At 40.1% G+C, this 26,482-nt stretch overlaps 1 protein-coding gene across 1 annotated transcript; it reads right to left on the bottom strand.

Annotated features, from left to right (window-relative positions):
- Nucleotides 1–1,392: 1,392 nt before the first annotated feature.
- Nucleotides 1,393–25,863, bottom strand: fah (fumarylacetoacetate hydrolase (fumarylacetoacetase)). The gene is made up of 15 exons (XM_073464612.1): nt 25,814–25,863; nt 23,471–23,712; nt 22,914–23,024; nt 19,452–19,573; nt 17,290–17,339; nt 16,298–16,388; nt 14,981–15,078; nt 14,174–14,226; nt 13,883–13,982; nt 6,758–6,888; nt 5,654–5,729; nt 5,182–5,228; nt 4,139–4,240; nt 3,464–3,581; nt 1,393–1,785 (listed from the first exon to the last, which is right to left on the bottom strand). The coding sequence occupies exons 2-15, from the start codon at nt 23,549–23,551 to the stop codon at nt 1,709–1,711; spliced, it is 1,257 nt and encodes a 418-aa protein (XP_073320713.1). The 5' UTR covers nt 23,552–23,712; nt 25,814–25,863; the 3' UTR covers nt 1,393–1,708.
- Between the last annotated feature and the right edge of the window lie 619 nt (nt 25,864–26,482).

Here is a 26,482-nt window from a genome sequence, read left to right as displayed (position 1 = left end):
ATACTTTGTAGCTTTCCTACCTCATCTATGGAACTCAAACCAACTGGTTCCTGCTGAACCCTGATGTTTTAAAGCACACACATACACAAAAGATGGTTTCATTGCAATTCAAGTGAAAATGTCAAAGAGGGCTTACGAGGACCTGAGCTGTGAAGGGAGGGTAAAATTGTTCTGTATTAAAGGGCATCCAGAGAATGCTTCACACTTTGTTCTTATTGTGTTTTTTTTCAATGTTTGTATGTGTCTCGCTCCCCCTTTGTCCCTTTGCTTATCTGAGCAGGTGATGCATTCCACTGAGGGGAGAAGTTAAATGGCAGACAGAGGGACAGGAGGTGGCAGCATGCTGTGAGGCCGCAGTCAGCTAAATTGTTTCTGTTGGTCTTCTCTGGTTCATTTTTATGAATAAACGCTGCCTTGTTCACTTGGATTTCTGCCTGATAACAGCTTCTGCCCTTTATACAGAGTGTGCATGCATGGTAATCAAGAAATATGTTAACTAGTGACTCTGGAAAATTCCTGTGCCAAGTTCTTCTTGTCAGTTCAGTTCATTTTTAATGTGGGTGGAAACCATGGAAACATCACAAATTGGCATGGTTCATCACGGCCCAGGACAGGAAGGCTCTACAGCAGCTGATTAAAAACGGCCAGAACATCACTGATACCATCTACAGAGCATCAGTGACATCAGTGAAGTGAGATGTCTGCACAGAGGCCAAAGATACTAAAAGACAACACCCACCCAGCCACAGTCTGTTCACCCTGCTGCCATCTGACAACAGGTACAGAAGTATCTGCTGCTGTACCACCAGACTACAGAGCAGCTTCACTCCTAAAAACTGTAAGACTCCTGAAGTTATCTTCAACACATGAATATTTTTCTTAATATTTTAATTCTGATTAATACAATTCTAATATTGTTTTCTGTGTGAAAGTACTACAGCTTGCATTGTACTGTACAACCCTGTGTTTTGAACCTTGACTTCAGCGTATCATTCACTCCACTGAGAAGGTGATTGGCTACAATTGCTACAATCTAACAACCTCTTGTTAGATGTTGACAATTGTAGCCAATCAAGGCAAGTCAATTTTATTCATACAGCCAAATATTATAAATCACAAATGTGTCTGAAGGGGCTTACACTCTTAAATGCACGTATTCTTCGTACTGTACAATCTTTAGTTAATATTCCGCACATTCCATTTTCTTCATTTTAAGCACTGAACAGCTCATTTCACTTAAGACTATGCTGTATGTATTTTTACACATTTTATATTTATGACTTCATGACTTGACTTAGTTTAGTTTAATACTTGTTATGAGATCAAATCTTTGTTGTTGTGGGTCTGCACCAGACTGTACAGTCAGAAAACAAGGACATAAACACAATGAGATAAAAAAATGGATGATTTCATTGTAAATCAGGAGCCAACACATACAAAACATCAATAATACTGATCCTGGTACAGCAGTAACATTGTGTGGCGATGTGGGAGAATCCATCTGCTGGATGAATAGTACAGAGGTTATAATAACAAGGCCACAAAACTGTACAACTCTACAGAGCTCTGAGAATCTGAGGAAGGCTCAACAGTTGTCTTCTGTCATGGATAGAGACGATCAAAGCAGGCTGAGATCATGTAGGTGTTTAAGTTTGTGTCTTCCACTTATTTATGCTCCACATAAACACTGTGTAACAGTAAGTGTGTTTCAGTGTTGCAGGGCAGGGGCGATGGTTCCCACACAGGTTCCGAAGCCCACCTTGTATCCATCTCCTTTACAGTAGCCTAGACAGAGGAGGAGATGGGACATTAATAATTATTAACAGGTTATTATGGACATCATTGTCAGTATGATAGTTTTGAGTTAGCGCACCTGAAATCAGAGAGGTCATATCTCATTTGCTGGTGATACGTTGTGGGTGCATGTTGAGTATGGCTAAATGCTAAAATGCTCATTAAGGTTCCTCCGGTTGTGACTCACATGTTCACTCAGGAACATCTGTGTGTCTTTGGGCTGCAGCCATTATGGAGTCTGTATCGTCTGAATGTTGTCTGCCTCGGTTACTTTGTTACTTGTTTGTAATTGTTTGAGCTTTGACTTTGTTGTGGTTAATTTTAATAAGGCTACACTGAGGAGACAGTTGTGTACTTATAATTCATAACCAGTTGCATGTAGAGGCTGCAAAGTGACAGAAAAGAAATCTAATTGTAGGTTAAAGATGCTTTCAAATTTAAAATGTACCACAGTGATGTACATTTTTACTAATGCTAACTTTTACTTACGTAATTACACTTTAATCTGAATTAATTTATTAAGTAAAAAAAAATAAATAATCAGTATTCTTTCCTGCTTTTTATTGCACATTTCATATCTGCAGTATAGATTTTATGCCAAAAATATCAATAACTACCAAATGTAAACTTGCTTCTTGATTTGTTTTCCCAAGTGACAGTTTGAAAGCCAGTGCAAAAAAAAGAAAAAAGAAAAGAATGCAATAGTGAAGTATCCCATAATGTGGCAGCTGTGCTGAAGGTTCAGTCTAACCCAGGGGTCTCAAACTTTCATTCAGTCTGTGGGAGAAATGAACAAGAAGAAGCTGTTTGATGAAGAGCTGCAGGCGACAGGCTGCACACCTCCAGCTTCTCAGTGAGGTAACAACTCCTTTTCCCTCATTAACGTTATCAGGTTCTTCATTATGACTGAGTTTAAACCTGACATATTGCCAAACAGGAGCTTTTGCTTTTCGCTTTGACATCAAATCCTCCACCATTGCCTTTTGCAGTCAGCTCTCCTAACTCTCTCCCAGCTAAAAGTTAAATGTGACTTCTGTTACTCTGAGCTGTGACTCTGCTGCCGGCCCCGCTGCTGCATCTGCTGCTGGAGTAGACGCCACCAGCAGTTTGTTGTCTGTCGTCGGACTATTGATTTTTTTTTTAAAGTAAAATGACAGTGGGGCGGTGGGCAAGTAATGTAACCAGTGTAAGCCCAACCACCGTGTAACCGGGAACACTGACTACCTTGGCAAGCCTGGTGCAAGGTTTAAATACAATACATACACAGGAAAAAACTGCAATTTTAAAACTAATGTGCATAAAGATGTTTACTTCTGTTGCCATTTTTTGTGTTAAATATGAAGAAGATATCAGCAGGAGTGCTGCCAGGTGTCTGGCAAGAAATAAAGTACAAATGTATTTCATTTGTTAGTTCAGTGCACAGTTTTGATAAGTTGTTTAAGAGAAGGGAAAAAAAAGATCAGCACTAACTGTTAAAAGCTAATCATATAAAAATATATACTAACTGCTGTTTGCCTTTTGTATTAATATGCTAATAATGGAGATAAAACCTGAATTTTCAGAAATTTTGTGCTTTCTTGTAGTACAGAGTGCTGTAGAGGCGCTCCTAAGAGATGACAATACCAGCAGTGGCCCCAAGCTAATATGAGTTTGAGAGCCCTGGTCTAACCTGTGATGGTGACTTCATCTCCGTCCTTCAGAAACGTTCTGGTTTCTCCTCCTCCCAGATCGATGTTCTTAGATCCCCTCCATGACAGCTCCAGCATGGAGCCAAAGCTCTCTGGAGCCTGATGGGATACAGTACATACTGTATAAGCATTGTACGCTACAAATGCACTGCACATGTAACGCAACAAAAGTTTAAAGAGTTTAAAGTCCTGGTGCATACATTTTATTTGATTAGTAGCTATTGAATGAGTCAGATGGGATAGATTATTGTATTATTGTATTGTGTCACCAGGTCAGATCCATGGTGTGTCAAACATAAATCAGAAGTGACAAAGTGCTTTACATTGGAGAGAAAAAGAAAAGAGGGGTTAAAAGAAACATGACAAAATATAAAAGCAAGGTCTTGTAATCACCCGCGTATACATTTATACAACAAAGAAAAAATAGAGTGGGAAAGACAGAAAAAAATTGGGTAAACTAGGGATTATATAAGTCCACAGTTTGAAAATGTTACACAATGAGGCTTTAATTGTTTCTAGATCTACCTCACACTACATACAACATATTCAATTCCATTGTAAGCATGAAATGTCAAGCCTGACTTAAACAGTCATAAGTCACTATACACAGATACACAATTTTAATCAGCATAGCTGCTATACATGCAGGCACTCACAGGTCCACTGATGGTTCCAGAAGCCAGCAGGTCTCCTGATCTGACGTTGCAGCCGTTGACTGTGTGATGGCTGAGCTGCTGCTTCATGGTCCAGTACATGTACTGGAGACAGAGAGAGACAGAACATGAGTGAAGAGAGACAGACTGTAAGACGTCACACTGGTTCACCATTTTCATAAAGGAGGCAGAGGGCTCGACCTGCCTCTGCAGTGTGCTGTTGGCTGCGCTATCAACAAGCTATGTTTTTCAGACCGATCACTGCAGGATGTGCATAAACCAGGAGTTATTTTAACTGTACAAGTGACAAAATAGGCAGAGTGTATCCACCAATACGCGATTGGAAAGCGATTATTAGTACTACGAGAACTACGACTGTTATTCAGAACTGATATTTGCTGATAAAATGAAAGTCTTGGTATAAACATTTAGAATAACCAGTGATGGAAAGTTACTAACTATAATTTACTCAAGTACTGTACTTAAGTACTATTCTGAGGTACTTGAGTATTTGATAACTTTAGTAACTAGTTACTAAACTAACACTTTAATTGAAAGTCTAATCAACAGATTATTATTATTATTATTATCATTATTATTATTATTATTTACTAGGGATGCAACAATATTCAATATTTTTATCGAACCGTTCAATACGCCCTATTAGGTTCAATACACAAAGGCAAACAATACAATACAATACAGTACAATACAATACTACAAGAATGTTTGCTGTTTAACTTGATTGGATACTGCATATGTTTTTTATGGAAGGCAATTAAGATAAGTGTTACATTTTTATAATAAGGTTTGTGGTTTGACTATATCTGCTTTTAATTATTTTTACATGCAATATTGCCTTTGCTAGTGTGAGTAGTTTTATATTAAGATATCGAAACCGTACCGTTACCGTGGCACAAAAACTGTGATGCATACTGAACCGTAGGAAAACTCTACCGTTGCATCCCTATTATTTACCAACAAACCTGTTTATGCTGTACAGAGTGTTAGAGTGGGTCCTGCCAGGCAGCACACAAGGTTCTCACCTTAAAGTTTGACTTGCAGATGGTTGCTGCCTCTGCCATGCCCTGTCCTTGAAGAGCAAACAGCACAAAGATACTTTACTCACTGAAAGACACGTTCACTTCATTTCAGAACTGCTGAGATATAACAGTGTGTTATGGCAAAAGTTGAATCAAGGTTCATCCACTATGATGTGCACAGACTCATTCAGCCATGCTGTAAAGTAACTAGATACATTTACTCAAGCACTGTAGTTAAGTACAATCTTGAGGAACTTGTAGTTTACTTAAGTATCTACATTTTCTGTTACTTTTACTTGAAAGGTTTCTGCTCCTCCATCTCTGCTCATAACACTGAACAGTATGCAGAGAGAGAGAGAGAGAGAGAGAGAGAGAGAGAGAGACAGACAGACAGACAGAGAGAGAGAGAGAGAGAGAGAGAGAGAGACAGACAGACAGACAGACAGACAGACAGACAGACAGACAGACAGAGTACCTTTTAGTGACACCAACAGGTTAATGTTGAAGGTGTAGGGGTCATGGTGCTGCAGGTAGGGGAGGGGCTCAGGATCCTGCAGGGAGAAGACAAACACTAACTGAAATATGAGCTCAAATGAGGGTCAACTGTTCACAATGGAGAGAGAAAACACAGCTTTTCTCTTCCTAACTCCTTAACATTAGTCAGACAAGAAACGTATTTTGTATTCATGTTTGTCCCACAGGTAGCAACAGGGGAAAAAACCATGTTGATCTCAAAATCCGAAGGAGTTTCTGTACAGATACAGTATGCCTCTGTGCTGTGTACATCTAGACTGAGCTTGTCAGGCTCAGCTCCACATTGTCAGACTTTCCTCAGGCTGAACTGTGTTCTGGAACGCTCTGCTTCTCTGCCGGTGCTATGCACTGTTTCTCAACACAGAAGTCATCTACTGCAGGTAACACACTGACTAGAGATAAGTACGTCATACAACCCCACATCAAAAGACCCCAACTATCACTTTAACCCCATGTCATTAGCTATACTTTCACTTTTACTTAGTCAAGCACATTACTAAGTAATTGCATATGATTACCAAGATATAATTAGATAATAATAATAATAATAATAATAGATAACTAAATGAATGACTACAATAATAACACCTAAGTCATTTTTGTTTCTTTACCAAATATCAAAATGTGCGTATATGGAGCCCAGTCATAAAACTCCCCGGGGTTCCTTTAGGTAACTTTTGTATGTCAATTTTTTTGGTTTTGACTCACAACATTTTGTTATAAAAACAGTACTTTTGCTCTGTTGTACTATTTATGTCACAGCAAGCTCCAGTTGTGAACACTGCTCCGAAGTGAGCTGAGAGGATTAATGACATGTCTGCAAAACTGCCTGAAAAGTTTGTTCAAACAATTTGCTTTAATTTAGAACAAAACTCAAGACTGGACTGGTACGTAACAGCCAATGCAAAGGTCTCAAATGTGAAGTCTGTCAATCCTTTGTTAGGCCTGTGAGCAGTTTGATGGGCAGGTTCCAGGGACAGAGTACAGAATGTCACTTGTTGACCTGGGATTGAGCCACTCTTTACTGGATTAACCCCGTACTGACCTGGGTGACATTGGGCTCTGCAAAGGGTAACAGCGCCTCCATGGGGACGACCCAGGGTGAGATGGAAGTCCCGAAGTTCTTCCCCAGGAAAGGACCCAGAGGAACATACTCCCACGCCTGGATGTCCCTGGCTGAGAATGAACACAAATGTTACTGCAGATTATGGTTTGGAGTCTTCAAAGTTTGGTATCACAGAAGATAAATGTAGATTCTAAACTACCAGGAGGCCAGTTATCATTGTAACCCTTCTGCAAAGCAAGGTAAACAAACAAAAATTACATGACCACATGGAACTTTTTAACTCAAATTTTGTATCACTTTGCAGACACAAAGGACTGCATGAAGCTCCAAGGACAGGGAAGTAAGTTAGAATTAGTAAGTGACTGGTGCAATTTCTCGTCAGAACATTAACTTTGTAAATGGAAGAAAAATATTCCATTGTCTTGTAATCATATAACATTTGCTCAAGAGGCAATTCATCTGCAACCAAATCATGAGCCTATGCTTTGTGACAGATACAACATAATGTTTGCTGATGTTTGTTGATTCATATTCAATAATCTGCTCTTGTTGTCACAGAGCCTTACTTCATTGAGAAACTGCTCTCTCTTCCTGTCACTCTCATGACTTTCTTTCATTGGTCACTGCATTGCACTCTGTGTATTTGTCAAGTGAATTTTAAGTTTATCACTGATGTACTCTATTTTCCCATGATGCAATGCGCAAAAGGAAAGTACTGCATTGATGTTTGGTGTCAAGCTTTGATCATCAGTCTCCATTAGGAAGCACTGTGCTCAGCACGGGAGTTATGATAATATAAATGTAGAGTTGAAGCTGGAGGTCTCATACAAAACAAATAAGGCGTTCATTTGAATGTGGTTAGTGTGTTTGAGCTGCAGCAGTTCGGACACAGGGGGTTCACAACATCACGTCATACAAACGGGCCACGGACTGACACTCCCAAAAAGTCACACAACCCTGCGTCTCATCGCCCCAGACACTGGGGTGAAGGTGGAGCTTTTTTATTGCTATTTCAACAGCAGCAGTATCGGCAAACAACAACAGAGCTGTCAGGTGAGCAGTATGGCAGCAAAGAGAGAACTGATCACTTAAAGGCCCAGTTTGTAGGATTTGGTGGCATCTAGCTGTTTGGTATGGATTGCAACCAACTGAAAACCCCTTGCCCTCTCTGGAGCCACGGTTTGATCCGTCTGTTTTGGGCTGCTGTAGAAACATGGCAGCGCAACATGGTGGACTGTGTAGATATAAAAGTCTCATTCTAAGGTAACAAAAACACAATGATTATAGTTTCAGGTGATTAAATTATAATGAAAAGATAATTATGAATATTATATTCCATTTCTACCAACAGATCCTCCTAAATCCTACACACTGGGCCTATAAATACACTGAGGTACTCAGTCCTACAGGTCCTATACGTAAGGCAGCAGACTGAACTAGCTGTTTGGATCTGTACAGAGAGCCGTACCTGTTTGTGTCTGAAATATGTGGTTGTATTTGGTTATAGTTCATACTGTATACAGTTAATATGGAGTATGGAACACGGGACACAGTTACACCAATGTAATGTAACTTTAACATGCTCAGTGATGCCAGAATCTCTCTACAGCCACATCTTATACATCTCCTCTGCTGTGAGGCTAATGGAGCAACAGTGAGATAATCTTTTACTGTTAGAGCTTTAATGCCAGTCTGCATCGTCATCTGTCCTCACACACAGACACGGCTCATTGGCCAAGCCTTCCCTCACCCACTGTGAGCCTTTAAGAAATTACTATTCAATTAAACCACTGAGAACAGAGGGGGAGAGGAGGAAGGCATTTAACTTAGCGTGCAGTCGTATGGTAGAAATTTTGCATGGCAAATATTCAAAGAGAGCCTGTAGTGAACTCTGCTCAGACTGATCTCCTGAGGGCTTCAGCAAGTACAAAATGAAAGCAATGTCAGTTTGCTTTCACGCTGCACATTCAGCAGAAATGTCACCGACTGAACAATCTCTCACACTGTGCTGTGGTGAGAAAAAAACAAAAAACTATTGGGTTCTATTTTACAGAAGTATCTGTGCAAAACTATGATGGACTGTGCACGCCATTTTAAAAGGCAAAACAATAACTCCACAATTTAGATTAAATTCAAATGTTTTGGAACTTCTGGTTTCCAAAATCTTTGTGCTACATGTCATTTTCTGATGTATGTCTAATGAATGTAGTAATCTAGGAATCAAATACATCTGTAGTCTGTATGTATTGAATCAAAACACAGTTTAGGTAACCTGATACCTCAAAACAGACAGATTATGAAACATGAAGGTGGAAATAACACATTTCATGGAAATAAGAGGAGAAAATATGAACTCATGTTTTTTAAATTCAAATCACGCAGATGTATTTCTGCTACAGCCTCAGAGAGCAAACAGTTCTGTGACTCTGTGCCTGAAAAACGTGAGATTGAAATACACCTCACATTATTTATTACGTTTGATAAATGCCAGCAGGCAGCAGTGTTAATGAACCGCGGCTCCGAAAGATAACCACATTGAGCGTGTACACGCATTCACATGCCCACACACAAAATGACCGTCGTGTTTTCCAGCAGCAACCTGAACCACACAGACCAGAAAATATATAGTTAAAATGTAATTAGCTTAGTAGTGGCCAGAAGTTGAGAGCAGAGCCTTGATTACCTTCACAGGAACTGCTCCTAGCCACTGGTTCAGGTATGTGGACGACACCAGGGTCAAAGTCGGAGCAAGGGAAGTGGAAGCCTTCACAGAACATATAAATGCTGTGGACAATAACATCAAGTTCACGTAGGACGGTGTCAGAGGAGACAGTCGGATCTTCCTGCACTGGTCAGTACACATTGAAGAAGACAGAAGCCTCAACATTGAGGTGTACAGAAAACCTGCACACACAGATCAATACTTGCTGTTCGACTCTCATCACCCACTGGAGCACAAGCTGGGGGTCATCAGAACCCTAAACCATCGGGCTGAGACTGTGCCCACAAAGACAGAGGGGAAGGAGAAGGAACAGAAGCACATCAGGGAGCACTTAAAACCTGTGGCTGCCCAAACTGGACCTTTGTCAAGACCTCTAAAAGATCCAGAGCAGACAGAGAGGAGGAAACGAGAAAACGTAACAACATCGCCATTCCTTATGTCTCAGGAACATCTGAGAAACTCAGGAGGATCTTCAATGAACATCATATCCCAGTTCACTTTAAACCTACCAACACACTGAGGCAGAAACGTGTCCATCCTAAGGACAAAACACCCAGGCATAAACAGAGTAATGTAGTTTATGCTGTTCAATGCAGCCAGGACTGCACAGATTTGTATATTGTGGAGACAAAACAATGTCTCCATAAACGAATGGCACAACACAGGAGGGCCAACTCCTCAGGTCAGGACTCTGCTGTCCACTTACATCTGAAGGAGAAAAATCATTTCTTTGAGGACAACAATGTAAACATCTTGGCCAGAGAAAACAGATGGTTTGAAAGAGGAGTAAAGGTGGCCTAAGACGTTACTTATCACCCACCTACAATGAAGTACTGTGTTCCCTCCCCAGACAGATTAACAACCATTCACACCTGGGCCCAGCTAGCCCTAGCGATCCACATGAAGGCCGGTTGGGTCAACCCACACGTGGCCCTGACGACTCTGTAAGGACACTCCCACACAGGGTTTAAAAGCCAGCAACTCCCCTCCAGTTAGTTAGAACTGAAGAAGCCTCTTGGATGAGAGGTGAGACGTCTTCAAGAAACTGAAACAAGTCCAGTTGCCTACGATACAGCACTTAGAATTACCGGGACCTGGATGACCAAGAACCTTCATCAACATACAGTTAAAATAACACTCAACCACATAGACCAGACAGTATACAGTTAAGATGACACCTTACGGGTGCTCATAATTTTGAAACAAAACAGGATTTTCTGGTCTCTCAGTCAACATTTAGTTACAAGTCAGGACTTGTAGGCTGTATATTATGGTATAATATATTGTGTGTATGCATTACTGAATATATCGGGGACATAGTGTTGGGATATATTATTAAGGCAAAGTTCATGTTAAAGTCTTTCTCTTGTTATTTCCTTTTCATTAAGACATTTTGGTTTCATGATAGGAAATAAGTGTGTACTGAGAGTACATACACAGGAAACAGATGTCTTTCTCATCTTCTCATTTATGGTCATGTTATTTATGAGATAACCTCTTTAGTTGTCTCTCAAAGTGCACCAGATTGATGCAATCAACTTGAAAATGTACAACAGTTTCTTACGGGGGAGCATGCTCCCAGATCCCCCTGGAGGGGGTGGTGCCCTTTTGATTTTTTCACCCCTGCCCCTCAAACGTCCTGAGTCTGCCACTGCACCATCGAGAGCATTAATGTCAGTTCAAGGCTGACTCATCAAGAACTACAAATCATCTCTGTTGCTATGTTGTTACTAAAGAGTAGATCTACTTGCTGGAGTAGTAAACTACATTTCATTACATAAAGGAAGCAACTGACATGACTGATTGCTTTCCAGTTATTAGTCATACCCTGTATATTTCCAGGGAAACGGAGATAACACTAGTAAAAAGTTTGCATGTGCCCTTTTATGTGCACACACATAAAAGGGTTCAAGTGACTCTGAACATTGGACACAAAGTGTAATCACAAGATAACGACATAATGAATTGTCCTCGTTTCCCCAGATTCTCTTGAGTCAGTTACTTGATTCATTGACATCATCATTAGAAACATAATGAGAGTGATTAGAATGGGACCACAGGCAAGCCCCAACGGTTGTAAGGGGATCTCCAATTGATGTTCATAGTTGGACAGTGTGACAACACTCATACTGGCTCTAACGCAGACATTAGAAAACATGTTGACATGAATATTTGTTTTATCAGAATTTGTTTCATTAGGTCCAATAAAAAGGTTTCAAAGAGCTGTCTCAAGTAATGTGTTTAATTTTCATATGAACTGAAGTTTTCACTTGTAAGAGGAAGAATATGTGATAAGTACAGTCTTCAAAAACAAGAAACTCATGTGCAGTATATGTGAGTGGACCTGCTGTGCTCCACGTACTGTATATGCAATGCCATGCAGTTATATGGAAGCTGATGTGCAGACTGAGAGCTTAATGAGAACGACACTTTTGTATTCCATCTCACACTTCTCTCTGTCATGGGCCATAAAGCAGCACTAGCTGCTGTGCTTTCTTCACACAGGGCTAATCTGCTCTCTGTCAAAGGACTAATAAAAGAAAATAAAAAGTAGCTGTTGTGTTGAAATGCCACTCGCTGTATGCTCTAAATGACCTGCTAAATCACAGCCAGTCAGGCTGTGGCAGGGCACAAGAGCTTCAGGCAGTACAGTAGATTACAGAGGGCCACCATATTGAACTGAGCATCAGGGAAAATCAGGAGGATGGAGTTAGTGATTACATTTATTCTCTATACTCTAACAGTGATTATACCATGGTCTGATTGAATACTCAATTCTAACTGACTGCGGTGTATCAATGAACTTTTGATATACGCAGCTCTGGAACTCGTCTAGTAGTCCCAATGAGAGTCAGTCACCATTCTTAATTAATGCGTATTATAACTGTATCTAAAATGAGTGACTGCAGACACCTCCATGTTAGAAATAAATCTAATTAACAAACAATAAAAACAATATTTTTTTTCTTTGGCAAGTGACCATGGTAACAGTGGGATAATGCTCTTCGAGGTGTCCATAATCAGGAATGAATGGACCCACACATCGGACGGTTCCGGCCTCCACGTCCACCATTAATTCCTTGATAATGGACACCTCATCGTTTTCAGCAGTTATAAATAGTTATTGGGGACAAGCTGAAGAACCCTTTATGGTTCTAGTTAGCATCTTTACTTCTAAGAGTGTACAGACATTTTGGCATCTCCAGAATTGTCTTAAAGTTCAAGTATTTTTAACATATGGGACGATGTCTCACATGTTTGGATTGATGTGTTTTGTTCATCCAATTATAAATCAAACAAAACATATGATGCCAATACAGTCTACTCTTAACAGACTTCAAAGGAAGGATTTTGTTTCAAGTTTTGCACACCAGTCATTTTATTTTAACCTCAGAAGGACTTCATTTTAAGTCATCAATCCTCCAGATGTTTCACATTTGACTGCTCTCTCACAGTGTATTAGATTTGAGCCATTACTGCCCTCAGACATATGGTATGATGACTCGAGTGTAAAATTAGTCTGACATCACATGTCCTCTGTTCCTTGCAGCTTGCTGATGAGTTATACAGGAGGATCCAGTGTGGGGTTTTCTGACAAAGTCCATGTCAAAATGAGAAACTGTTTAATCTCACATATCTGCAGTGTTATCTCACCTCAGACAGTTCTGACAGTTCTAAATCAATATGTTGTTCACTGTGAGCCCGAGGGTTTTATCTAAAAATATCTATTACTCTGAGGGCCAGGACACTGAAACATATAAGGACCTCTGACATGTGCAGCAAAATACATGCAGAACATGGATAAAACACATTTAATGTTTATTGAGGCTAAATATTGAAAACTGCTAATAATCTGGTTTTGTCAAAGGACATGAGACAAGGAAATAGGCTCATCCTAAAACAACACAAAATGAGATTTGTCTGACAATACTGATGTTTTGTTGTAATGCTGGTTATAAGTTAATTCTGTGGGCAGAGAGGGAGTAAAGTGTTTGGCAGGCTACAGCATGGCTGAGGCAGGAGGAAAGGGGGATATTAGAGAGAATGACAGTCAGAGAGCAACAGCACCATGCATATCCTCCCTACAGACTGCCAGCTAAATCAATAATACATATTCCACTTATGCTTTGATGAGGACTGACTCTGCCATTTAATCTAAAACCATCTCCATCTGACTAAATCTGAAGCGACTGCCTCGACATGTATAATGCAGAGCCAAATTCAGGAACATGTGTGCTTCTAAGTGAAACGTCACTGCTAATTAGTGCTGTTGATTTGGCATCAGCTTCATCACAGAACAACCAGTTCTATCAGAAACTTAACTGATATTAACATCAAGGATGATGTTGGTTCGATGTGATGTGTTGTGCAGGTGTTCTTACCACTCCAGTCATTCATGAGTACCATGCCAAAGATGTGCTCATGGGCTTTGCTGATGGGAATGGGCTCCCCGAGCTGAGTCTGTCCTCCAACGAAGAAGGCCTGATCAGAGGAAAGAACAAATGTAACAGCAGTGAGTAACACTGAAGATCACACAGACTAACAAAGGGCAGCAGAGAAGGGCAACTCAGGCTTTCTCTCAGCCAACTCAGATGTTGAAATGAAGTTATTTCACCATCTATTCAAACATTACAAACATACAGTTGATTAGATGAAGTAAACACTAAACTCACCATCTCTAGCTCAATGTCCAACTGCTTGGATGGGCCAAACACCGGAGGTTTGGCTGAGGGCGGAGAAAAGCCAAAAAAGGTTAAACTCATATTTTGGGGAAAAGGTGGTTCACGCAGGGCTTCAGTATATTTATAGTAAACAGTTGTTTATTCACACATCCAGCAGCAGGGAGCAACATCAGCATTCATTTGGAGTCAAGTTTGTGTCCAAAAATCCATATTCACTTTCCTTTAAGCTCTGGTTTCATCTTCAACAACCACAAAATCTGAGGCTCTTTGTGACTGCTGCATGGTGCTGGGCAGGAAGTGTAACAGTGGGTTTATCACAGCTGTTTCACTGAACACAGCTGCCTGCTGGTCTTAACCACAAGCCACACCTTTCCCATTACACATATCATCATGAATATAACATATATAAAATAGTGCAGCTTTACAGTGGCTATAATCTACAAAGTCACTGTACCTGCCCAATACCAAACAGCAGAGTTATCAGGATAAAACATGGAACATTGTGATTGTAGAAGGGTTTTATAGGTCCAACAGGTTGGAGATCGCTCTCAACCCATCACAACACATCTGCCATCTTTTATGCTCGCCACGACTTGCATAAAACACCCAAATTCCAACATCATCATCATCATCATGACAAGAAAAAACAATGTGTGAGGAATGTGAAGCATCTGATCATCGAGAATGTGTTTGTAACAAACTTTAACGCCTACGTGATGAGCAAAGATTTAAATTGTGTAGCGAGAAATGAATAATGTGAGTAATAGATCCTGATGCTGGTAAACAAAATGCTCTTACTCTGGTCAGGTCTCATCTGGCCTGAGGGCCGGCGAATGGGGGTCCCAGACACAACCACTGATGATGCTCTACCGTGGTATCCCACTGGAAGCCTCAACCTGCAGAGCAGAATACCCATCAGCACCACGGTGACCACGGTGGGAAACAACATTTTTATTCATTTCTGTTTCTGGCAACCTGTCAAATTTAAGTACAATATAAATTCTCTTTAAGCTCCATTTTTTTTTGTCTCTACCAACTCCTGAGGGAAATATATGGCTCTTTAGCTGTGAAATACTCCTCTATAGTGACTCACTGTGTGTGGGGGGCTGAGCAGGTAGTGTACAGTGTTTTTACTGAGAACAGCCTGTTCATTGCTACAAGCAACTATTTCACATTGCAACAATGTCTTCACATTTTCATTTGATACGTTGTTTTTATAAAAATATTCATTTGTAGCTGGTTTAAAATGTGAATTAGAGAATCATACTTTTTTCTCAAAAGGTGTGCAGTTTAAAAGTGTTTGACCTTGGTGTTCCCAGTGGTAGTTTCATAAACGTAGTGAGGCCATGAGAAGAATTGAAAAAAATCCTATAGTGACAAACATTTTACACACAGTGCTGCAGACAGTGTTGCTGTTCTCTAAGTTTGGGTCTTTTTAGGTCCACTGCTTTATGGAACAGATCTATTTTACACTGTTTTTTAATGTATTAAAGTATTTCAAAGCCCTTTCTCTGAAAATAAATTATGCACATTGGGTCCGGTTTGGTTTTCCAAACTATTTTGGATCAGGTCCAAAAAAAAACAAGGATCAAAGAACTTAAATGAGGACACTGTAGCCCAATATAAAGTGGTCTTTTTATGTATACTGCACAAACTTGTGGTCCATCTTCAAAGAACTCCTGCTCTAAACTTATGATTCCTGAAATTTGACACAGGCAGGGATTCTGACAGCGGTGAAAGCAGCCTGCCAATCAGCTGCTTAACCAGAGAGCAGCGTGTCAGACTCAGTGGGAGACAGAGACGCCCCGGGCCACCTTAGCATTCCTCCCACGAGGGTCTGAGAATAAATGAAGGCTGTCTGTGCTGCGTGGATGCTCCCACAGCCCTGCTGCACTATTTAAATGCACACTGACGCTTTGAGGCCCAAATCAATTAGAGAAACCTTGTAGTGTCCCTCCACAGATCACTGTTTGCAGAGAGCCTTGAATGATTTGTTTCAAGCTGTCTCTCAATATCTGCCCCAACACTGGGAATGTATCAAGGCCTCTCAGTGAGCCTTTTGTTCATTCTATCAACAGCTGTTAGTGTTTACTGCTGCTTTGATTGATAGAGTACCAGTTTGGCATCAGAGCATTCTCCTTCCCCCGGAACATGGTGCCAACGTTGGTGGCGTGATCTCTGGAGGAGTAGAAGTCGGTGTAATCGCCTGTGAAAAACAGAGAGGACAGTTCAGAGGAGGAACAGGCTGACATGTTCACATCTACTGCCTGTGCACTTCTTTAATTAGTAAATTCTATCAGCACAAACCTGAGTGAATGAGCCAAATCATAAGCAATACAAATATAGTATGTTGATCAACAGTGCCCCCTAGTGCTGATATGCCTCCCATTCACTCCACTGCATTTACATCTACAAGGCAAACAAGCCAATAGCTATACTGTCATTGTGCCTTTGATTGTGTTGGAAGTGTAACAAAAGGAAACTAAAGATTTCATTGACTGCTTGGTTTGTTTTTTTTCTGATCCGTGCTTCTTAGTTACAATGAAGTTACATTTCAATGCTACAGAAAACAATGATATTTTTAATATTAGTGTTCTTCCAACTTTGTGTCAATGGTTTGTGTTTGGTTCTTTGATGTTTTAACGTGACAATGCCCCCGTGCATAGAGCCAGGTCCAAAAAATATATGATTTTCCCAGTTTCGTGTGCAGGCAAAACCCAGGAAGTCCCCAAAGCACTTGCTCATTTTGTAGACATTTTTGTGAGTACATTATAATAATCCAAGGCCACCTAAATTTTAAAGACATTGTCTGGGGTTTTAAAAAAAGTTAATATCTCAGTAGAAACGATGCCTTTGGCAGCTGTTGACATTAACACAAAGTGACATTTAACAAGGCCACATGAAACAATCTCTGGATGTCAAAAGGTGAGATGTGAGACGATGGAAAGCCCCACTAACTCAACCAAATGCATTAGTCAGGGGGTGTGATGGGGCATCCATGTTGGAGCTGATGCTAAGGAGGAGGTCTCAGGAGGTATCTGCCGACAGGGTGACCTCTGATGAAACAAACAGCTGTGATAGAGTTTGAACCCTGAAGAGACGCTCACCGATGTCTGCAGGAAGGTGCATGGTGGCTGCACTCTGATGGACAAATGCTCTGCACAGACAAGGACAGAGAGACAAAAAACCTCTGATGAAATAATCCGTCTCAAGACAGGGCCTACAATCAGCCAGCAAACAGATAAGGCTACAAGCCTTTTGGAGATTTGAAGACTGGGTTTCCACTCCAAAACAAATATTTTTCCAGAACCGTTCAAGAACATTTGGCATGACTTTGTCTCAAATATTTATTGTGTGTGCTTCAGAGGGCATTAAACCAAACAAAAGCACCTTTACCCATCAGTGATAGGAATTACATGTAAAATAAATGTTTTTATGTCTAAACATGACATGTGTTTAACACAGGTTTTCTAATAACCATTGTATTTAACTAAACTGATTACCTTGACTTTACTGTTGCTTCTAGCATCTTTATTTGAACAAATCATCTGCACAATGTTTATTAATTTACAGTCATTTAGAAATTCAATATTTACCTACACAGAAACCTAAGCACTGATTGTTCTTTGATTGTTTCTTTCTGCAGTTTACCTTCCTACTTTGGAAGCAGAAACAGCCTTTCAAACACCAGAGGCATTCCAGGCACTATATAAATATAAGAAATATAAGAAATGGGGAAGTAAATATTTCAAAGCTTTACTACACTTTCCAAAATTGTGAAAGGGCCAGTCATTAAAAAAGGGGGCTTCATCAGGGGTTCAAACAACAAACAGCACAACCCAGATAGTATAAATGACATATCAGGTGAAACAAATAGAAAATAATGAAACCATGAGATAACAAGAAATGACATGACATAAAGGTTCACATGCCCACAGCATACAGGAAAAAGACACCCATATTTATAATACATTAAGATACAACAAAAGGCAGTGGAAAAATGTGGAGGTTTGATGTGCTTGCACAACAAAGAATCATTAGCATTGTGATGTTTACTGAAGTGTCTAGGCATGAGGTCATCGCAAATTCTACTTCTAATGACAAGGCGATCCCTCAGGTTTCTTTTTGTACACTGTATTTTAAAAAAGCTGCCGACACGTGTTAAAGACAAACAGGGTATAACAAAGTAAGTTATAAGTTCTGTTTCTGTGAACATTAACCAAACCTTATTTCAAATGTTTAAACAGCCCGTACTTTAAAAAGGAGTAAGGCTTCAGTGACTCACTGTCGCCTCTCGTGGCAGATGTGGTATTACAAGAAGGGACTGGCTGTCCTGGCTGCTTAGCAGTGCAGTGTCGCCAGGATCGAAAAGAGGCGAATGGTATGTCACTCGTGGCTCAGGGGCATATACCGATCCTTGGAGTGGTATACCGATCCCTGGATTGGTATACCGATCCTTGGAGTGGTATACCGATCCTTGGAGTGGTATACCGATCCTTGGATTGGTATGCCGCTGGTATTTCACCGACACATAACGGTATGTGCTGCTTGAGACTGGTGGGCCACTGAAAGACTATCGGATGAGCACAGCCCACTGATGAATATGCAAATGTAATGCCACTGTGCTGGTTTACCACAAGTACTGCCGTAAATGTAAACATTTAATAAGTCTTTATTGACAATACCAACTTAACACATCGGCGTAAATAAAGGAATGCGTGAATTTCTGTTGTATGTTATGTTGTTGGGATGTATGCATATAGACAGTAAGGCCATGTGGGATGCTTGTGATATGATAGTCAAGTAATATGGTTCATTTCTGCTTGTAAACTACTCAAAGTTAATGAAAGAGGTAGCCTTAGCTAACATGGCTAATGTTAGCATAGCCAGTCTGACTAATCGATAGCAGAAACTTTGAGCCAACCAATACTTACTGACAGGTTTACTTTATTATGAGAACACAAAAACACATTACTTCATATAAAACTCTACGCTGCAGAACATTAACTAGTGTGGCATATTATGCATCATGTTCACTGTACTTTGAATGACCGGAATGAGCCGCTAATAACGGAAGAGATGACTGCCTTTTTTTCATTCATAGTTTAACAGCCACTAAACCCAGACCTGTTCACCAGTTTGTCTTCACATTAACCTTTACCTATGACCTGCTGTGACCTCCCTGACTGAGCTGTGACCAGAGTATAACCACAGGACGCAGTAGCCTGATTAAGACTGTGCACTACACACTGTGTATGTACAGACTGACCTGCTCCGAAGGCTGATGTCATCCCTCAGTGTGCTCTCATTGGCTGACAGCAACACCTGCAAGGTCCTCCTGGCCTCCCTCCAGGCCTCATAACCAAGATCCATGAAAGCATTCAGTGTGGGCTTGTAGGGAGACGCAAAAAAAAATGACGATATGATTCATAAAGCAGCCCTTCCTACAATCAGTTTACATATTCTAGACTGCAAAATGATTCTGTAAACACACAACATGAGTAATAAGAAAATAGGGGGTCTGAACATGGCAGCCCATTCCTTCCAGTGATCGCTACTCACCCATATACCAAAATGTACTTCAAATAGTTATATTTCCCTGCTACTCAGTGCATACCAAAGAATAATCAATAGTGTTTATAACCTGGTTCAACCTGGCTGATGTGCACACATGAAGAGTTTAAGGTGCTCTGGAGTTCATTGTTCTACTGTTGGCGTTTTTTTTTTCTAATGGATGTGTTTGACAAGTCTGTCTGCACTCAAGGTTGTCATGAGAACTGCAGCTCCAAATTTGGCAAATGGGTCATTCCATGCCAACTCACCCAAAATCCAGAACTTTTCCCAGTTCATGTCATGGATTTCCTTGAAAAGATTCATGTTGAAACTTCTATTAAATTCATCTCCACGGCTGTGCTCCAAATACTTTTTAAGTTATGATTGTTTTAAGTTTGGCCCTCAGAGCTACATTTCAGCATTTTTGTGATTCTCTCTATGTGTACTCTAAACCTCACCATTCACTCATTTTTTACTGGATTGGGTTGAAATTTGTCCTGAACATCAAAGCGACCCTAAAGAAACTTGGCAACATTCTTTCAGTATTAAGTATTAAGTAGTATTAATGTAGTTCTGTGTAGTATCAATGTAGTTCTGTTTAGTATCAATGTAGTTCTGAGTAATATCAATGTAGCTTTGTGTAGTATTAATGTAGTTCTGTGTAATATCAATGTAGTATGTCTAGTATTAATGCAGTTCAGTGTAGTATTAATGTAGTTCTGTGTATTATTAATGTAGTTTTGTGTAGTATTAATGTAGTGTTGTGTAGTATCCATGGGGCTCTGAGTAATATCAATGTAGTTTTGTGTAGTATTATTGTAGTGTTGTGTAGTATCAATGTAGCCCTGAGTAGTATCAATGTAGTTTTGTGTAGTATCAATGTATTTCAGTGTAGTATTAATGTAGTTCAGTGTAGTATTAATGTAGTTCTGTGTAGTATTAATGTAGTGTTGTGTAGTATCGATGTAGCCCTGAGTAGTATCAATGTAGTTTTGTGTAGTATCAATGTATTTCAGTGTAGTATTAATGTAGTTCAGTGTAGTATTAATGTAGTTCTGTGTAGTATTAATGTAGTGTTGTGTAGTATCGATGTAGCCCTGAGTAGTATCAATGTAGTTTTGTGTAGTATTAATGTAGTTCTGTGTTGTATTGATGTAGTTCAGTGTAGTATCAATGTAGCTCTGAGTAGTATCAATGTAGTTTTGTGTAGTATTAATGTAGTTCTGTGTTGTATTGATGTAGTTCAGTGTAGTATTAATGTAGTGTTGTGTAGTATCAATGTAGGTTTGTGTAGTATTAATGTAGTTCTGTGTTGTATCGATGTAGTTCAGTGTAGTATTAATATAGTTCTGTGTAGTATTAATGTAGTTTTGTGTAGTATTAATATAGTACTGTGTAGTATTAATGTAGTTCTGTGTAGTATTAAAGGTCCTATATTATACTGTTTTTCATCAATTTCACACAGCTGTCAGAGGTCCAACAACACTGTATTTGAAATGTATTGCCCCAAACCCATCCTGGTCCTGAATTTCAGCTGTCTGAAAGTCGCTCAAGTGAGCTCTACTGAGAGCAGGCTGTTTCTGTGCCTGCACCTTTAATGCTAATGAGCTCCGTCTGTCAACGCCTGCCTTGCCTGCTATGCTTACGCTAGCGGTAGCATGCGCTAATGTTTACGGTGGATGTATCGCTATGGCTCGCCAGGATTGTGTCGTTCAACAATACCAGTTTGACCCCGAATCGGACCCAGAAGGAGAGGCTCCTGAAGAAATACTGACTCTACGGCTGCAGCAGGACGTTTCAGAATGGTTAGTGTGTCTGAATATGTTGCTTAGTTACCAAGCTCCCTCGTAATATTATTAACATTAAACTCGCTCCAAACGCCGTTGCATAGCGGACCGAAGCGGAGCTAACTAGTTAGCCAATTTCAAGCTGACTTCACCATACTCGTAGGCAACTGTAAATACTATCAACACGTGGCGACACTTACCTGTGGCTCAGGTGCAGTTGCTGGGTCCAGTATGGTTGGGACTGATCCTTTTATGAGGGTCAGTGTCGAGGTAAAGCCAGCTTTGTACTGACCCTCGTTACTGAAGCAGTCCGATGTGAAGTGGTTAGCACACACGAACAAACTTACAGGAACCATAGCCGGTTGTCGTTAAAAATGAAACGCAACCACTGTCTCTTCTGTTCTTCTGTAGCTGGGACAGAATATAGGCACTTATGTTGCTTTTTACAACCAACAACAGAACACTTCTCGTTGCGCTTCGACATGGTGCTTTTCGATAGTGTAATGGCGGATCTCCGAGACGGTAATGCTGTACCTGGTGGGTGGAGACACTGTGGGTGGGAATATTCAAATGATCGGTCAATGACGTCGGTGACCGATACCGAATTTGACTCGCTCATCTGGAAACTGCAGGCAAGACACCGTCAGAAATCTGTATCTTACTCAAAAAAGCACGGATGGTCTTTTTTCAAAGTTTTTATGCGTGTGGCAGCACCATAGACCCAAAATAACACAAATCCCAGAAAAAGTGAGTTTTTCATAATATGGGACCTTTAATGTAGTGTTGTGTAGTATTAATATAGTACTGTGTAGTGTTAATGTAGTTCTGTCACATCTAGAAGTTTTTTGGTCCTGAATAAAACCTGAGTGCCACAGATCTTGTTAAGTTTAGCTTCAGAGCTGAAAAACACAATTTCTGGGTTATTTTCACTGTAGATTTTCCCACGAATGATTATTTTAATTTCCTTTAAACTTTAGAATGTGAAAGTGTTGATATTCATTGCACATATATCAAAACCTCAAAGATGTTATATTACTCCCCCATTTTGCTTATGATTTTTTAGCTTTAGCTAATGTTTCGTACTTTTCACTGGCTGTAATGTTACATTCAGTGGTTTCATTTCATCAGTAGATATTTGTACTGTGTTGACTTCAAGGTTTTCTGTCTGTCTGATACCTATTGAGCCTGTTTTTCATTGGGTTCTGGAAATGTGCAAGTTACATCTTGAAATGGTTTGGTTTGCTGCATATAGGTGATATCATCCTGTAGTATGATGATATTACTGTGACGCTCCAATGATGTTGCACAGCACATCTGATTGATGTCAGACTGATAAAGCTAAACTGAGACATGGTGCCTCTTCCCTGATTACTGCTAGTCATTAAACTTACCTGGTCAAAGACATCCTGATGTTTGGAAATCACAGGCCCTCGAAACAAAGACATGATCACACTGAGGTCCAGGATCTGGTCTCCGATGGCAACACCAATGCGATGTCTGGTCTGAGGAAATAAAGCACACTCTGATAGATGATCTACAGCACACTCCCACTACCCTGTATTTATCTACTGGTTCCAAATATGTTCATTCAAAATGTTTCATCCAGCCAGCCATAAGTCAGCCTGAATAATTGTAAATGGACTTGCATTCTACAGCGCTTTTCCAGTCTACTGACCGCTCAAAGCGCTTTACAACACTTGGCCTGAGATCATCACTGCACTCATAGCTGCCATACACACATCAGTATACATCAGCAAACTGTGATTGTGACTATGAACAGAAACATCCTGACAGACATTATCTTTATCTGCCATGACCAAATCTATGTAAAGCTTTTATTTTGAAAAATAAGTCCTCAATGTGTCTGATGTGACAACACTGCATGCATCGATGAGGAGCTCTGTTTTGTCTGTTTGCAAGCCTAGTAGAAAATGAAAAGTGTACTTACATTATCAGGTGTGGAGAATATTCCATATGGGAGGTTGTGGAAGGAGAAATCAGACGCTGGATCTACTTTTATGAACGACATCTTCTCTTCGGCAGTAGTATTCCACTCAACCTTACTGAGTTACTGAGTGACTGAGCAGCAGCAGCAGCAGAAAGCACTTCCAGATGTTTAACTTTGGACAGGCCCGCCTCCCTCTGCACAGCCAATCACATGCTGCCTGTCGAATCCACCCTAACCCAGACCTGAAAGTTAATGCAAACCAGCCTGGTCAATGACTTAGCAAAATTGTAAGGAAAGTTGAGAGAAAGGCCCAGATTCTTAAATTGCTTCATTTAACAGCAGTTTAGTGAGGGAGAACCTAATTCAAACATACCAACATGAAGGGATGGTGGAGACTAGAAATAGTTTAAGAGAAACAGAAATTTGAAACAGGACTCAGTTTAGTCTATAGTGTGAAGGAGTGATATGAAAGAAGAGAAGTGTTTCATTTTTCATGCTTAGATCAAGACATAACCCTGAACCTTTTGTTGCAATCATTTAGGGTGAAAATTCTGAATGATGACTTATTACAAATATCTGATGTTTATTGTACGGTTCTGAATTGATTTAGCACTTGTTTGTTATTGGCTGTGGGCATTTGGTGAATGGTCCTAATGTTGGCCTATTCCCTGAGCAACTGACCTGTTGTGATAGAGATACACCTACTGTTAATTAGTATCAAGTGTAATGCATGATAATTATGCAATTAACATCACATCATGCTCCATGACATGCATAAACACTCACAGTCAGCTGTTCTCAACCGAACTGAAAACATGTAGAACATTTCTGATGAGTGGCCTGTACACACAGGATAACCAGAGTGTGTGTGGGTACGCACACAGGCTTTGTAAAATGTTAACAGGAATATGGCACTTCATATATTTTGTGTTTCTTTTAACTTCTTATACGTCAAATGCTGTGAACACAAACATTAATCCTGGGCTGCCGCAGACACCAAGGCCTGTGCAACAGAGCAGAGGAGCTCTGGTTGGTCTGCAGCACCATGTGGGGAGATAAGTGTTGAGGTGCTCAAGTCAGTACTGTCACACACATCTAGGAAGAGACCACACCACTCTGGAGAGGGGGAGGTAACATATTTTTGGTCAGCAAAGATGCATTATACATCAGACTATTTGAGATTACAGTTTCAAATTTAGGGATGTGGTTCCATACCATTCATTCAATGAGAATCCTTTAAAATCCTGTTTCAAGTCTTATCGGGTTCACCTCTCAAAAAGTGACTAAATGCTAAAACAAAAAAAATGATCTGCATCTTTAAATCCATTATCCATGTTTTGTTGTCCTTCAAAAGTCTGTGAGCTTACTGGAAGGTTTGCCAGAAAGACGCATTCATGCTAAAACTAAAAGATTAAGAGGGAGGAGGAAAACAGAAGAAGAAGAAGGAGAAGGAAAAGGAGGATGGGTTACACACTTGGTAGGACACTTAAAAAAGCAACGATAATCTGGATACTTTAATTATTCATTATTACATTTTTTTATATTCACAAATGGAAACTTTTCTACATCACTACATAACATCTGGGGCCATATTCATAAAGCATCCTAGTACTAACAGTTGCTCCTAGTGATGAAATTCTATGAAAATTCTTTCTAGTTTTCAAAGATATTTTCCTCAAAAATAAGAGTAGCTCCTTGTAAAGAAAAAGGTTATTCACAGCAGCAATGTGATCACAACACTGACATATTTTGCCACTGTAGGCAACTGAAAAGTAAAAAAAAATAAAAAAATTGATGTCACTGTCCATTTCCTGCCCGTTTTCATGTAAACTACATTTTTATTATCCATAGTGCATGGTTTAAAGGGCAGGTACATTTGCTACATTTGCTACACAACATGGGTGCTGGGCGTGAAAATGACAACTGCCTCAGTCTGAAACTAGAAATGACACTTGTGCGCCGCTTTGCGCAGAGCATAAGATAGAGCCCAAGTTTCCTTAATCACTCTTAAGCTCGGACTCCTTGCTAGAAGTTTCCAGGCTAAGTTAGGAACTCTCTGAGATCATTCTCAGAAGTTTGGGAAGACGGGATGACATTTTCTCCTGGTATTTATTCTCTACACAGTAAAAAGTAAATAACTTAATAAACAAAAGTAAATTAAGTAAATAACTAAATTAATAACTTTTGAAACATTATGGGACTTTTCCCTTGAAACTTCGGACTGAACGCACAGCAGGTGAACTGGCACCTCTCCAGCTACCAGTCAACACTCCATGGTCCAGGCTGGACTTGAACTGGCAACCTTCCGATTCCCTATGTCCCCACGGAAACATTAGTTTTCACCTGTAATCCTTTTGATGGACATCCCACATCAACCTCTGAGCCTCTGCTGCTGAAGTAGCTGGGGACCTGTTTTAAAAACAAACAAAACTACATAAAAAAAGAACATAAAATGGCTCCATGTAGCTCCTCCTGCATAATCAAAATGTTCGAAAGCCCTGAGAGCCCAAAATAATTTGAAAAGACGTTATTTACACCCTTGACGCACAGTTGAGTCTGTGCATCCACTTTAGATGGGTTGCATGCTAACACTTTTTAAACGGGTGTAAATAACATATTTTCAAATCATATTTGGGATTGTACGGCTTCTGGAGACTTGAATTGTACTGTACAAACTCTACGGAGATATTTTAGGAGAATGCTGCAGCAGTGTGTTGCTGTGGAGTTCCAGAAACTCCATCTGACTTTCCATCAAAATGGGGGTGAGTAGATAAAGACTGAATTTTCATTTTTAGGTGAACTGTTCCTTTAATGCATAAGTTGTAGCTAGTTGCAGAGAAGCTAGTTTGAACTACTTAAATCCAGGGGTCCGACCACTGAGGGGAAGACAGAATGGTTCTGCTGCACAGATAACAACGTGTGTTCCTGTTGATGAAGGTTCTCAGTCAAAAGAACCGTGTATTACTACATTAGAACGTGTATTCTTCTTCTTCTTTTGAACTTTTCTCTATA

This window comes from Pagrus major, chromosome 4, assembly GCF_040436345.1.
Source record: "Pagrus major chromosome 4, Pma_NU_1.0".
Lineage (NCBI taxonomy): Eukaryota > Metazoa > Chordata > Actinopteri > Spariformes > Sparidae > Pagrus > Pagrus major.
This window is presented reverse-complemented; position numbering and strand designations above follow the sequence as displayed.

Bases quoted from the DNA above. Each gene is read 5' to 3' on its own strand.
- fah (XM_073464612.1), bottom strand. From the start codon at position 23,551: ATGTCGTTCATAAAAGTAGATCCAGCGTCTGATTTCTCCTTCCACAAC. The intron at 14,227-14,980 runs GTAAGAGCATTT...CTCCGCCCTCAG, and splicing joins CCAGATGAGACCTGACCAGA to CCAAACCTCCGGTGTTTGGC. The intron at 4,241-5,181 runs GTGAGAACCTTG...CTCTGTCTCCAG, and splicing joins TCTGCAAGTCAAACTTTAAG to TACATGTACTGGACCATGAA.